This window comes from Crocodylus siamensis, chromosome 1 (genome assembly GCF_052110815.1).
Source record: "Crocodylus siamensis isolate JL-2025a chromosome 1, ASM5211081v1, whole genome shotgun sequence".
NCBI lineage: Eukaryota > Metazoa > Chordata > Crocodylia > Crocodylidae > Crocodylus > Crocodylus siamensis.
In genome coordinates, this window is record NC_143395.1 from 192389983 (window position 1) to 192403513 (window position 13531).

Genomic DNA, 13531 nt, shown 5'->3' on the forward strand with positions numbered 1-13531 from the left:
TGGTTGGGAGCCACAGCATTGATTTCTAATGCTCCTGAGATACCATGGTTTTTCAGGTTTACATTCTCTGCATAGAGGGGCTTCTCATCAGAGAGGCACCTTGAAGTTTAAACTTCTGGACCACACTCAGGATTATTGCGTATCCTTGCCAATTAAAAGGCAATCACTGGGCCTGAGTTACAGAATCATGGATGCCTGGATGATCACATTTGAAGTGCTCTATTGGGAAAGGCCTCCATTCTGACAGACAAAACCCTTCTGAAAAAGATTCATAGCATTTAAGGTGCAAAGGAACAATCATATCATCAGTTCAGTCGCTCATCCTCTATGACTTCTACATCCTCCGAAACATTGATTTCCATGTGTGAGGGAGTGGGGCCTAGGAGCGGCCATGAACTCCCTAGCGCCCCCTACCATCACGTTAGGGTGGACTCAGCACCCTCAGAATCTCGCCCACCACGACTTTGATGACAAATAAGTTGTATGGGAGGCTGCCTCTGTTCCTCTAGTTGACGGTACCAATGTTCCTGCCCCTACTCTGAAATGGGGTATCTCTATGCGCCCTGCCTTAAGGGCTATGGGTGCCTCCAACCTCCCCTTCAGCACGCCCCAAGCCTCGCAGCTGTTCTGTGGGATGTTTGTACAGTCCATCACCCCTCTGGTGCCCCCTCTCTCTCTTGGGCACCCTGGGCTCCTCGCCCGCCTGGCGCCCCCTTGGGCTGGGCTCCTATCTTCCAGCCCACTCCCTGCACCCTGGGCCTTGTCTCGCTGGTATCCGACTATCACCACCGGCGCCCTAGGGCCTGGCTCGCCACCGGCGCCCTAGGGCCTGGCTCGCCACCGGCGCCCTAGGGCCTGGCTCGCCACCGGCGCCCTAGGGCCTCGCCACCGGCGCCCTAGGGCCTGGCTCGCCACCGGCGCCCTAGGGCCTGGCTCGCCCTCTCTCTCTCTGCCCTGCTCTGAGGCCTTGCCCTCTCTGGGGCCGACACCATGCGCCTCGCGCTCTCTCTGCCCCGCTCTGGGGCCTTGTCCTCTCTAGGGCGGACACCGAGCGCCTCTCGCTCCTTCTCTGCCCCACTCTGGGGCTTCGCCCTCTCAGGGGCCGCTACCGCGCTCTGCACGCTAGGAGCACAGGCTATTGCCGCCATGCCTGTCCCCTTAACTCTTCTCTGGGTCTGGTTGCCCCACTGGGCAAAACACCGCCCTTATGGGCTGGGGTCTGCAACCCCGCACACCGCGCCTCCCTAGCACAATATAGTGCCTCTCTGGCACTGACAATAGTGCCCCGCTGGCACTGTGCCCCTACTGGGCACCGGGAACCCCCAAGCTGTTGGGGAGCCCCGCTGAGGCCTCCTCACTCCCCTACAGCCTCACCCAGTCCTCCGGTGCAAACTGTAACATAAGCTCAAGCCACCCGGCTGTAACAAACCACACAGACTCTCCCTGCTCCGAACGTAACACAAGCCCCACCAAGGCTCTCAAGCCTACCTCCCTTTAGGGCGTTCTTGTTCCCCGCATCATCGCAGCTGGTTAGCGTAGTAAGGCTGCAACCACTAACTCGAGCCACTCAGCTCAGCCACAGAGCTCCTACAGCAGCCAGAAGGGAACTGCAAGGCAGGCTCCGGCCTAAGCTGTTTATAAAGGCCCGGCCCTGCCCCCTTCTGGCCATGTGACCCGCCTGGTTGCCCTGGTAACCGGCACCTGAGCTGCCTGGGTGATTGGCAGCTCTGCCAATCACACTCACAGTCACAGAGTACTTATGTGACTCTGTGACACCATGATGCAGTCCCCCATTCAGTACACCTGGCCTGTATTTCTTTTATCTAGGTATAATGCTTAGCATTTGGCTGTATAAAAATATTTCATCTGAGGGGGCCCAGCTCACCCAGCCAAATTAGGTCATTCTGCTACAGCCTTATCCTCTTTCTTTACAATTTAACCAATCTTTGTTTTACCTGCAAATTTTATTTAATATTATTTAATGGTGCTTCCGGATGATAGAAATGTTGAACAAGCTTATGTCTTGTATTCATCTTGATGGAATAATATTAAAACCATTCCATTTGGCAATATTCCTCATTAATGATTATTGAGATATCATTTAGCCAGCTCTTAATGCACTTACGTGTTTTATTGACATTTTGTCATGCTACTTTTATTAATCAAACCCTTCTGTGCTATTAAGTTGAACACCTTACAAACACCCATCATGTATATGCAGACTTCTTTATCAACCAGACTTAGAATCACTTGAAATAAAAGTTTTATTGAAGATAGAACTTTTCAAGCAAACCTATAGTTAGATGCATTGATTATATTCTAATCCTTTATCAACTGAATCTCATTAAATGTTGTATTATTTTGCCCAGGATTGATGTTGGGCCTATAGCAGCCTATGGGTACTTGAGTCACCCTATTTGCTGTTTTTTGAATACTGGCTAATGTTCATACTCTTCTGGAATTTCCTAGATATTCTAAGATTTATTAAAAATCATCAGTAGTTCAGAGATATCCTGAGCGAGCTCTTTTAATGCCACAGAGTTTTCTGGGCTTGCTTCTTAAAGGCATTTAATTACTTTATTTTCAACTGCAGTAAAATGTACTTCAACTTTTTCATGTGATGCAAGTACATCATCCTGCTTCTTTCCAAATATTAAACAGATACTACTTATTGTATACTTTTTTTTCTGAATTATTTGCTATTTACCTTCTCCACATAGTAATTGGCTATATCATTGCCAGGCTTTCTCTTTCTCTTGCTCTTAATATAGTAGAAAACATACTCTTTTTCTTGATCTGCCAGCCTTACATTTTTTCTTTAACATCATTAGCTTTCCTTATCAATCTTCTACATAGCTTCTAATTTATATTGATTATTCCTCCTCCTCCTTTTGCTTCTTTTCCTCTCTAATTACTGCTTTTTTTCCCATTGAGCTATTTGCCAGAGCCAAATCTTTGATTGTGGAATTACTGCTTTTAGCCATATAATATTCTTAAAGAATTCCCATTTTGGTTATAGTTTTCTGTCTATGTCTTTCCTCCTAGTTCATTTTGCTCAAAAATTTTTCTTAGCTTTGGAAAATTAGCCCTTTCAAGGCACCAAATATATATTTCTGGGTAGGATAATCCTCTGCCCATAATACATGTAGCAGGTCATCATCATCAAATTCCAGGGTACTGATTAATCGATCTTTGTCATGAAGAGATGCGTTTCCAATAGTTTCTGTATTAGAAAAAACTGTCTTTTTGAAACGCTAATAATATGTTGCTATTGGCTATGTAAGGCCTCCAATTTTGTATTCCCAAAATTGAAGTCCCTCATAGTACCTCCTTTTTTCTTTTCATACATTGCAAACTGGTGCTTATGGAGTGACTCCCCGTGTCCTCTAATTTGATGCAGCAGTCTATAACATACCCCCTAGCAGTATGTTTTCCTGGCCTTTGTTAGTTAGCACATTGATTGATATGCCTTCAGGCAGCTGTTGTCTCAAGTTATCAATAACTCATAGAATGATGTCTTTGATGCAGAGAGCTACCTCTCACTTCTCTTTCACTGACTTTATATTTCTTCAGCAGGTTATTTTAACATTGTAGTCATCCCACCAGGTTTCAGTTAATGCTAATTGTACCTAATCCTTTTTTGTCAGCAGGACTTTTCAATTCCTTTTGCTTTCCTATCCAGACTCCTGGCATTGGCACACAAATAATTGAAAACTACTTCTTGTCATATCCTTTGCCATGTCAGTTAAGGTTGTTCGTAACACACCAAATCTCAGTAGACTTAGTCCCCACACCTTTCATTAGTAGTTTAATGTTCCCCTGGCAGCACCAGTTTGTTGCCACCCAAAAAGACTAGCCTCATACCTGTAAAATGTAGGCCATGCCATTCAGACAGTTCTTTGTCTCACTGGAACGTAAGCTAATACTCCTCAACTTGTTCATCTTCGGTATCTCCTGTCTTCTCTCACTTGAGGGGTCGTAGGGTCCTTTGTATTTCTAGCTTGTCTCTCTTGAAAACTCTTTAAAGGCTTTTGCAATGGCTCACTATTTGTCACTGTTCTAAGTTATAACTAGGCTAACAACTGGGACCTAAAACAAAGGTCAGATTTCTTTTTTTTTGCAGGGGAGGAGACAGGGGGAAATGGCATAGAGACTAGAAACATCCCCATTCCCAGGTGTATTTTCTCTGATATTTCACTTCTCTCCTACTAACTTGCCCTTCTCTTTATAAGAACAATGCTTTTCTTAAGTTGGCCCTTTACATTTGACAGAGACAAGTAGCCATTGTATAATGTGCTTGTTGATGCTCAGATCTCCAGTTCCAGCAAATAAATATTCTTAACCCAGACCACAGGTTACTATTCCCTCACTTGGACTTAGTAAATGTCCTCCAGAGGAAGAAAAAAAGAAAGCCTTAGGGTGCCTTCTAATGAGTGGCTAATTACTTCCATTCGAGATCGAGTGAATTCTCCTGTGGCTGAGCAAGAAAGGGTCTAAGCCTTGTGAGGAAAGTCAAGGAGAAAGACGCACAGCCTTGCCCTCAACTCCTATTATCCTCTCTCTCAAGGAGTGACACCTCCCATAGAGATGCAGTCTAACCGGGCACTGAAATGCCCTCTGTAAAGGCTAACTCACCACAGGCCTTCCCAATTATAGTTGGTAAAACCTGGAGCACTCCATTTGCTGCTGTTTTGAGTTTCAGTGACAGACACTTCTAGCTTCTTACTGGTGGGAGGCAGGCCAATAACTAACAGTCTGCATCTCCACAAAGAGAATGCCCATTGGGTTGGCAGGATTTCTGGGCACCTTTATGAAGGAAAATGACTGTTTTGGATCTGTCCTGTTTTATGTTGCTATGATCTCAAAGGGGACTACCTGGGGCTCTGGTCTGAATGCTTTTTCAGGTAGCAGGGGTATAGGTTGTAGCTGTGTTGGTCTAAGGACATAGGCAGACAAGGTTCTTTGGGTGAATCTGATCTCTTTTCTTTACTACTCATTAAATCCAGGAAGAGCACACGCCAACCGCAGAGACTTCCTCAGCCTGACAAAGGTTTTTAAACCTGAAAGCTTGCTAATTCCCCCCCCCCCCACCACCCCCAACTACTTAAGCTGGTCTAATAAAAGATATCAGATTCACCCAAAGAGCCTTGTCTTTTCAGGTAGCTACTAGTAAAGTGGCTAGAAAGCTCCCTGCATCTTCTTCCATTAAAACCAAAGTGCAGTGATGGCTAATAGCTTCAGACTGAACAGTGTCTTCTGGGTCCAGCCTATAAGTCACCCCAGAAGTCTTGGTAGGCAGGTTACCAGCTTGGCTGGTGCTTATTCAACATGACAGCAACTGCCAGCACACTTTTCCTGGCTTCTTGATGTTCTTGAGAATATCACCAGGATCAGTGGGAGCATCCAGCTCCATGTTCCTGAAGCCTGCCTGGCTGCCTACCTGCAGAGCCCCAAGATGCATAATGGCATGCATCTCGGATCCTACTGCCTGTCCCGAGCAGCCGTTATCTCTCCTCTTCCTCCGCTACCTGGATGCTCTCCCCCACCCAAGCCTTGTTTTGTCTTCAGGCCATTCTCTTCTTACCTCATTGTCATCGACTGCTCCTACTTCCCATTGTGCTTTCCCAGTCTTGTCCCTATTCTGTTTCTGTACTGGTGGCACTACCTCCTCCCTTCTCTCTCCACCTACTCTTTTGATACCTTTCCAAACCCAGACTCCATCCTTCATTCATCCTCTCCTTTTTCGTCAAAGTTTCATGTCTACTCATTTGGGTACTCTCCCTGCTTACCTGGATTCCCGTTTGGCACTCTCTCTGCTAACCTGTATTCCTACCTTCTACATACCCTTTTTCTCTTGAATTCCTACTCCATATCAGGAAACTCTCCAGCAGCAGCTTCTCAGGCACATTCACACTGGCTGCTCTCTCCTGCTCAGTAGTGTTGTTGGCAAGCAAGTCTCTTCCTCTTGATCCTGTCTTTATAAAGCATAGCTTTGTTTCTGGTCTTTTGCTCTCTTCCTCCCTGAAGTTCTTGTCTCTGAGCCACCATTTGCTTTTATGCCACGTTGCTAGCACTTTGCTTCCCCAGTGATATAATTTATTCATTACTTTCCGGCTGTTTATGCCCTATTCTTATTCCCTTATGTCAGTCCAGTTCAGTGATTTCCCCTCACACTCTGCACCACTCGCATAATTTTGTATCTCCTCTGTATCCCAACCTTGTTTCCCCAAACACTTGCTAGCAAAGCAATTTCAATCTAATTCCTTTGGGAACTATTTCTTTTAAATAAGATATAGGCCTTTTGTAAACTGGATTAGTATACCTGCTTATCTCATTCCCTAGGGATATATATTTTTTGGTATTAAAAGGCAAATAAATAAGAACAGGATGAATGAAAGCCACTTTAATGGGCTTCTGTTTCAGAGCTCTCAGTGAAAATTACTTGCAGATCCACAGTGAAAGGTATCCATTTTAACATAATTTGCAGGACAGTTGTTGGGGGGGGAACCTGGTGACATCTAAATCATCCATGTGATTTTCAGGATTAACTGAAACACATAGGCACACAGGGAGGACTGAAAAAAATTAAACTTTTGCATTATGTAATAACTTCTAGAAAAGCCTATGAAATGACTTCATATCTTTCTATGCCGATAGACGATTGCAAAACATCCTTCCTTTTATTTTAAAATGTTTTTCTGCTTAAAAAAATAGCAAAACCCATATTCTTTTTCTGGTGTGTGCAATTCCCTTTTCTCAGTGCTGTAAAGAGAGCACTGAGAACCTGCAGGAAGATTCACTGTTCATTTCTCAAGCTATTGCCCTTCCGGTCACCAAATGGCTTGGTAGTTGGAAGTAAATCCTTTGAGCCACTAAATAAACAAACATGTATAACTGTCTTGTGTTAAGAAATTTTTTTATTTGTCCTTTGGATCTGTGATGAAAGCACGTAAAATTACAAGTGGAAGAAACATCATGCCACAAAATTGCATAGAATTTTTACAAAAATGTGAATTATGCATCTGAAACAATCTGAGATTGAGAAACCAAAATATGTACATGTTAACTGAAATATTTTGTCCTACTTTTTTTGAAAGCAAATCACCAAAGTCCAATCAATCACATACACTATTAGTACAATGTACAAGAGCAACATTGATTTCAAAGAAAGGCAAGCAATGTCCCTTTAGTTATCTTTTAATGAATGTTCAACTAATACATGGGTATTAATTAACATAATTATGAACATGTTAAATCCAAAATGTCCGGCATTTCATTAGAATTTTTAAAATTCTGTTTATACTGCCAAAAACCAAGCTATTTTTCAGTAGTGTAAAGATATTTGAAGTGCACAATCTAGTTTAATATAGAGCGCTCTATTCTATACAACAGAAAGGTCCACAGTACGGCATTTCCACATTTTCAACACATAACAAGGCAAATACATAAAAGGCACAAGACTTGCACATCATAAAGACCCTTTTTCATTATCTTACTCTAGTTCAAGTAATATTAATATTAAATGGTATTTGTATCACTGCAATAGTTTGAATAATGCAAGATGTACAGTATTACACACTACCCTACAACTGCAAAAAGTGGCACTGTACAGATATAAAAAAATGTGAGTACAGAAATGGGCAAATACAAACATATTGTAAAATGACTACAGCTGATAGTATATTGAATCCAACTAGTAACTTCTTAAATATAAATAAAAGAGTAATTGGGGTTTTCCCAAGTCTGTCTGAAGACTAAGGGTGGAGCCCTGGCTTCACTGAAGTCCATGGGAATTTTGACACACTGAGCTTCACTGAAGCCAGGATTTTACCATAAAGCTCTGCAGTATACTACCATGTTTGTAATGCAATAGTCTTCAGTTTTGTTGTGAACACTGCTATTAGTACATTCTCTCTAATTTAAATAGCCTGGTTAATTTTTGCTCTATAAAATGCAGCATTACATTTTGACCATTTTAGGTTTTTACCAACTGATTAATGTGGATCCCAAAAGTGCAAAACAATGATTACTGAGGATTCACTTGTTCTAAAATCAAGAGGAAGGTCAGACATTTGAGTCTTCTGTTCACTACATGAGGTTCATTATCAATTAGAGTAGTTTAATCCAAAATATGATATCCAAACAATGTGCAATTTTTCTTTCCACCTCCTCTACATTTAAAAAAGGAACATCAAAATACTGCTTGTTTTCTATGGTTTGAACTTATATATATATATATGTATATATATATATATATACACACACACACCCCCACATGTGTTGTTTAAATCAAAATTTAAGCTTGATCTATATTTATTGCTTAAATTTAAATAAAATAAGTTACTACAAATACTACATCCTGAGGGAAAGGAAATAAAGTAACTTTAATGCTATCATGTATTAAAATGCCTTGCTATATTTCTAGTAGACAATTTCAGGTTTACTTTTTTAAAATACAAATTAAGGCTCAGATCTTGCAAACACATGATATAAGCACGGTTATCCAAAGTGGTTCCAGGGAGTTTAGCAGCCCTCTTTACATGTCTAAAGGCACTCACGTGTTTGCAGGATCAGACATAAGCATGAAAAATCTACATTTTGAGCCAGTTGTTTTTTTACACTGTTCTGGCAGTGCAAAGTAGTCTTAGTAGTATAATTTGGCCATGTGTAGGTTTTCATAATTCATATTTTCTTGAAGACGGGACGCTAGAGAATGTATTTTCCCTTTTCCAATATCCTGGCTTTTATAGACTCACTATTATTTCATATACATTTCTGATAAAATGCAGGTTCTCCCCTCTCGTGCATGTGATGCAGTACATAAACTCTGTTCGGATTTTAAGGTGTGGTTAAACCAATTAACACATATTTTAAGTAACAATGATAAGGTTTTTAAATCTGCTTTTCAATTTCAGACCTTAGTAAAATTTGAACCTCAGTCTTAAAAATTATGGAAGATACTGCTAAATGTCAAATACTGTAGTCCTAAACATTTTAATAGTCCTATCAAATTCAGTAAGCTTAAAATATGATACGTAAAATCAATACTTTTGAGTCTGCAAAATATATATCAAATTTATATTCTAAAACTACTTCAATTTACAACACCAACACCACAAAAAGAATCTTCTGATTTAATGATTATTTAATATCAATATAACTCAGATATAATCCATAAAAGTTCTCTATTCATATATCCCTGAAACGTTTCATTTTGCCGTGAGATCAGACCACCTCCAAAACGCATACATGCTGTGTGTGTATATAAATTTATGTATGCGCACATGTATATATGTGCACAAACATATATGTACTCACACAAGTATATAACATACACATACACACGCACAGACCGACACACTTTAGACAAACAAAGTTCATCTCTGTTTTAAACTTGCTCTAATAACCACAGTTCCAACAAAGGAATTTTGAGCAGCAAATATATTTCTTTTCATATGATAAACCTAATATCGAGAGAGCAAGCCACCAGTGCCTGCAAAGCTAAAAAGGGTTAAATGTTTCAGTGCAAATGTAAAATGATGGTACAGCTGTCAAGGTGCAGTTAGAAAATAGGACACAAAATGATGACGTATTGTTATATAATTCGGTAGGATCTGTATTAGTTTGGAACACTTTGCACTGGCACTTCAAAAGGAAATCTGTGCACATTAGTCTTTGTACAATGCACTGGTCTTCATTAAACATTCTTAACAGTACACATGGCCTGAAAATTACCCATTGTAAGTTGGCCAGAAAAAAATAAGATGGTTAACACATTAATTTCCCCATTATAACTGCACTAAGCTTTAGCATAATAATAAAAACGAAGAATGAGAATGAAGACCTTTGCACAATACTGTTATAAAACGTTCCTTTGGGAACGTGCATTTGAATACAGATTCCTCCTGTCTTTAGGAGCTGTTCTATGGCAGCTTACAACAGGAAAATAGAGAGTGGGCAGCACAAGCGTGGCGTGCCCTGGCACAGTAATCGCTGCCTGTAGCCTGACTTGGGGAGCTAAAAAGGAGTATCAAATACTTTTTCTGGATGATCATCTTCCAATTCCTCTTCATTTTGCAGAGGTTTATGGTTCAATTTTCCACTGTCAGATGCCAGAGAGGAAGGGGCAGAACTGTGGTCTCCATCTTCACTGATTTTCCCTTTCATTGCTTCCTGTACAAACTCCAGAATCTCCAGAGGGAGTCTCTTGAATTTGTCTTGGTATTCCTGATCGAGTTCAACCTGCAACTGAAACAAAACATGCAAAAAGTTATCTTAACTTGTTTCTAATACAATCCATGTGTAGAGCATGGACACACCAGAAGCAGAAAGGGGGGTTGGGGGTGGGGGGAATTATTTTGAATTTTTAGTATGAGTACTGTACACATAATTAATTATCATGCACCTATTAATTATCATACATCCATTGCCAAGTTGAAGATAAATGTAACCCTTTTTGCTTAAGGCTTTTGTCCTGCTAACCTACTTTTAGGCACAAAAAAATCCTGAAAACACGCATGCGCTTAACTATACTTGTTTGAACAGTCCCGCCAGTTCCAAGAAGACTAATTTATTTGAGGGTAGTTAAGCACATGGATAGGTCCTTAGTGGAGCAAGGCCTTAATTAGCTCTTAGCTAGAAAATCAAATTCTGTGAATGCTTTTTAGCTTCAAAATGACAAACACATTGTCCTGGGAATAATAGAAAGACTTTTGCCAGCTAATTATGGTTGGAGAAATGTAAGGAAAACCTCAATAAGCTTGCCACCTGGATTAAAAGAAAAATAAGTTATTCAATATTTTATGGCAATAATTTATATTCTAGTGATATAAAATTTTGTATAATCAGAGTACTGCAGTATGTGCTTTGGACAAAAACTGGGGGGAAAAGTATCATTTTATTATGGGATATAAGCCATAAAGCAAGGAGATTGATGGAAATATGGCTCTCCAACTGCACAATGTTCTGCAATCTCTTGCAGTATTTAGGTGGATGATCTCTTTTAGTGCCTTTCTAGGATCTGTATGCTCCATACCATTATAAACAGCAATATACACTAAGACTGAAGCTGGAGAGAAAAGCCAGGCTTTTCAGCATGGCCAAGACTTGGTCTACAATGTTATGTTAAGGATATGAAAAGATCACCCTCTCTTCCTTCCGGGTGACACAGCTCGCCTGGAAAGCCTCACTCCATGACAATATGGACGAGGCTACGCTGGAGGCTATGAGGACACCTATTGGCATATCTACTGCTATTCCAGGAAATGGTATAGCAAAGTCAACATAAAAAACTCAGGGCTCTTGTAATACTCCAAATGTTTTCCATGGCACTGAACGCATTAATCAAAAGATTGGAAGATAATGGGTTCTGCTGCCATATTTCTGCTGGCTCTGGTGGCAGTAGCAGCCCTGTAATATAAACAAGCTCCAAATCTGATGGGCAGAAAGGGTTAAAAGCAAGTCGTAAAACCAAGAACATCTCAGGGACAACCAAGGGCCTTAGTATATGGTTATTTTGAGTGGCTCCTGGAACTATTAACCCCTGGATTGTCTGCATGTTAACACCTGAAACTAGTTTTAAGCACCCCTTAGGCAGCTTATAGTTGAATCCAGGGCAGGATTCTCTATTATCCATATTACCAGCTCATGACACATTAAGCTGTAGCCAGTCTAGGCTATGCCTTTGTGTAAGCGACCCACCCACATCTCCTCCCCTGCTGGCTGGGATTGGGCCCACTGCCTCCCCTGCCTACCAGCAGCCCAGATCCCTGCTCACCAGCTCCATCCTGCCCTGTTCACTAGCCCAGAGAAGAGCAGCAGCCCAACAATGTTGGTGGGGCCTGGGCAAGCAGGTTAACCCTTCCCTGCCTGCTCCCCTGGGACAGATAGTATGGACAGTCACAAATAAGTGGAGGCGGGGAAGGAAGAGGGGAACTCCTAGGGGCAGGAGGAAGCCCTGCAAGTGGAGGAAACCAGGGGAGCTCCTAAGGGCAGGAGGGAGGCCCAGAGTGGGAGGGAGGAGGATTCTTACCTTTCAGTTCTCCAGACCCCCGCTGGTCTGAAGTATGACTGCTCCAAACTTGAGCTAGTGCTAATACCTACCAACACATGTGCGGCTCATAGCGTAACATGTAACAAGGCCTTAAGTTAGCACTGAACTTACCTGTCTCTTTTTGAAATAAGGGATTCTGTCATGAGCACTCTGCTAACTGTAGCTGCAGCAGCTTTTAAGTAATCATACATTAAGATTTTGAGGTAATCTACAATTAGTCTTAAGTAGTCACAATCCGTTTGTTTTTCTTTTTTCAGGGTTCTTATAAAAGATGTTGCCAGTTTTCCTCTTCCATCTCTGTCTTTGAACCCATCCAATTTGGCTTCAGGTCCCATTCCCTGCTTTGAAAGACCTCTCAAAGTTCAACAAATTCTTTCTACCCAGATCCAGATATCCTCATCTTCTTGACTGCTCTGCAGTTTTTGATATTGTCATCACAAGCTTTCTCAACATCACACCCATTTTTTCCATGCCTGTTTCTTCCCTGTTGTGTTGGCCATTCCTTCAGCATATTTTTGCTGAGTACTTTTCCTGCTACTTGCATGGAAGAACTTAAGTCTACTCTTCTTCTAGTTCTCCAAATCTCCATTCCTTACCTGGCTTCAGCTCCCAATTATGAATGAAGAGATCAGAAATCTATTCCATTTTTCTTGACTTGCTCCCTCCTGTCCCACCTCTTAGCCTATCTTGTGGGTCTCTGTTTTGCACTGCCTCACCACTAGTCACCAAGACCCACACTGGGCTTTTTCCTTCCAAATCTTCATTCACTCCTCCCCATTTTCTGTTGCTGTTCTGTTGCCCTCCCCCATTCGTCACTGCTCACTACTGCAGGTATCCATCTTTAACACTTCCATTCCCATCATTCCCAACAGAAGCTCAACAAAAGGTTCACTTGAGCCAGGTGGCCCATCAGGCTAATATGGCTAAGACACACCAGTTTCTACAACCACACAGGTCCCTTGTGTACTATCACTACAACTGTCTGCCTCCTGCTCCCGTCCTAGTGACCAGCTACACATTTACATCTGGGTTGACCAGGGACAAAATTGGGAATGAGGCTCAAATTCACTGTGATGCCCACCCCACAAAAACTGTATCAAAATCCTGCAGCTTCTTCCTCCTCAGTATACAAGTGTCCTTTGGTCTCTATCGCTGTTACTAAAATCATTGTTGGACTCTCATAACCCATCTTAACAATAGTAATCTCTTCTGCTGTGGCCTCCCCAATCACTATGTTGCCCACCTAACTGGTACTGATAAGTTGTGGCACAAAATGGCAACAGTTTATATACCACAGTTTTAGAATACATATTTAAGACGCCCTTACTTTGCCATGACACAGCCAATTGCCACTTTATCTGCTCTTCTATGCCTGTCTTCCCCTTCTTCTCTCATCCCTTCCCCCATCCTCTTTCTCTCTAGATGGAAAGTATTCAAGGCACACTCCTTTCTGTTGTGTTTTGAGAGATGTGTGGATAC

General features: G+C 41.8%; 1 protein-coding gene across 5 annotated transcripts in view; it reads right to left on the minus strand.

Annotated features, from left to right (window-relative positions):
* Positions 1-6905: 6905 nt before the first annotated feature.
* The window catches only part of PLCB1 (phospholipase C beta 1), a 749766-nt gene continuing 743140 nt past the window's right edge, over positions 6906-13531 (minus strand). For 4 of the 5 annotated variants that reach the window (XM_090051563.1, XM_090051555.1, XM_090051579.1 and 1 more), the window contains one exon: positions 6906-10248. In XM_090051563.1, coding sequence (XP_089907689.1) covers positions 10018-10248 — 231 coding nt within the window. In that variant the 3' untranslated portion in view covers positions 6906-10017. The remainder of the gene's footprint in view (positions 10249-13531) is intronic. The other variant, XM_090051570.1, reaches the window with a different exon arrangement.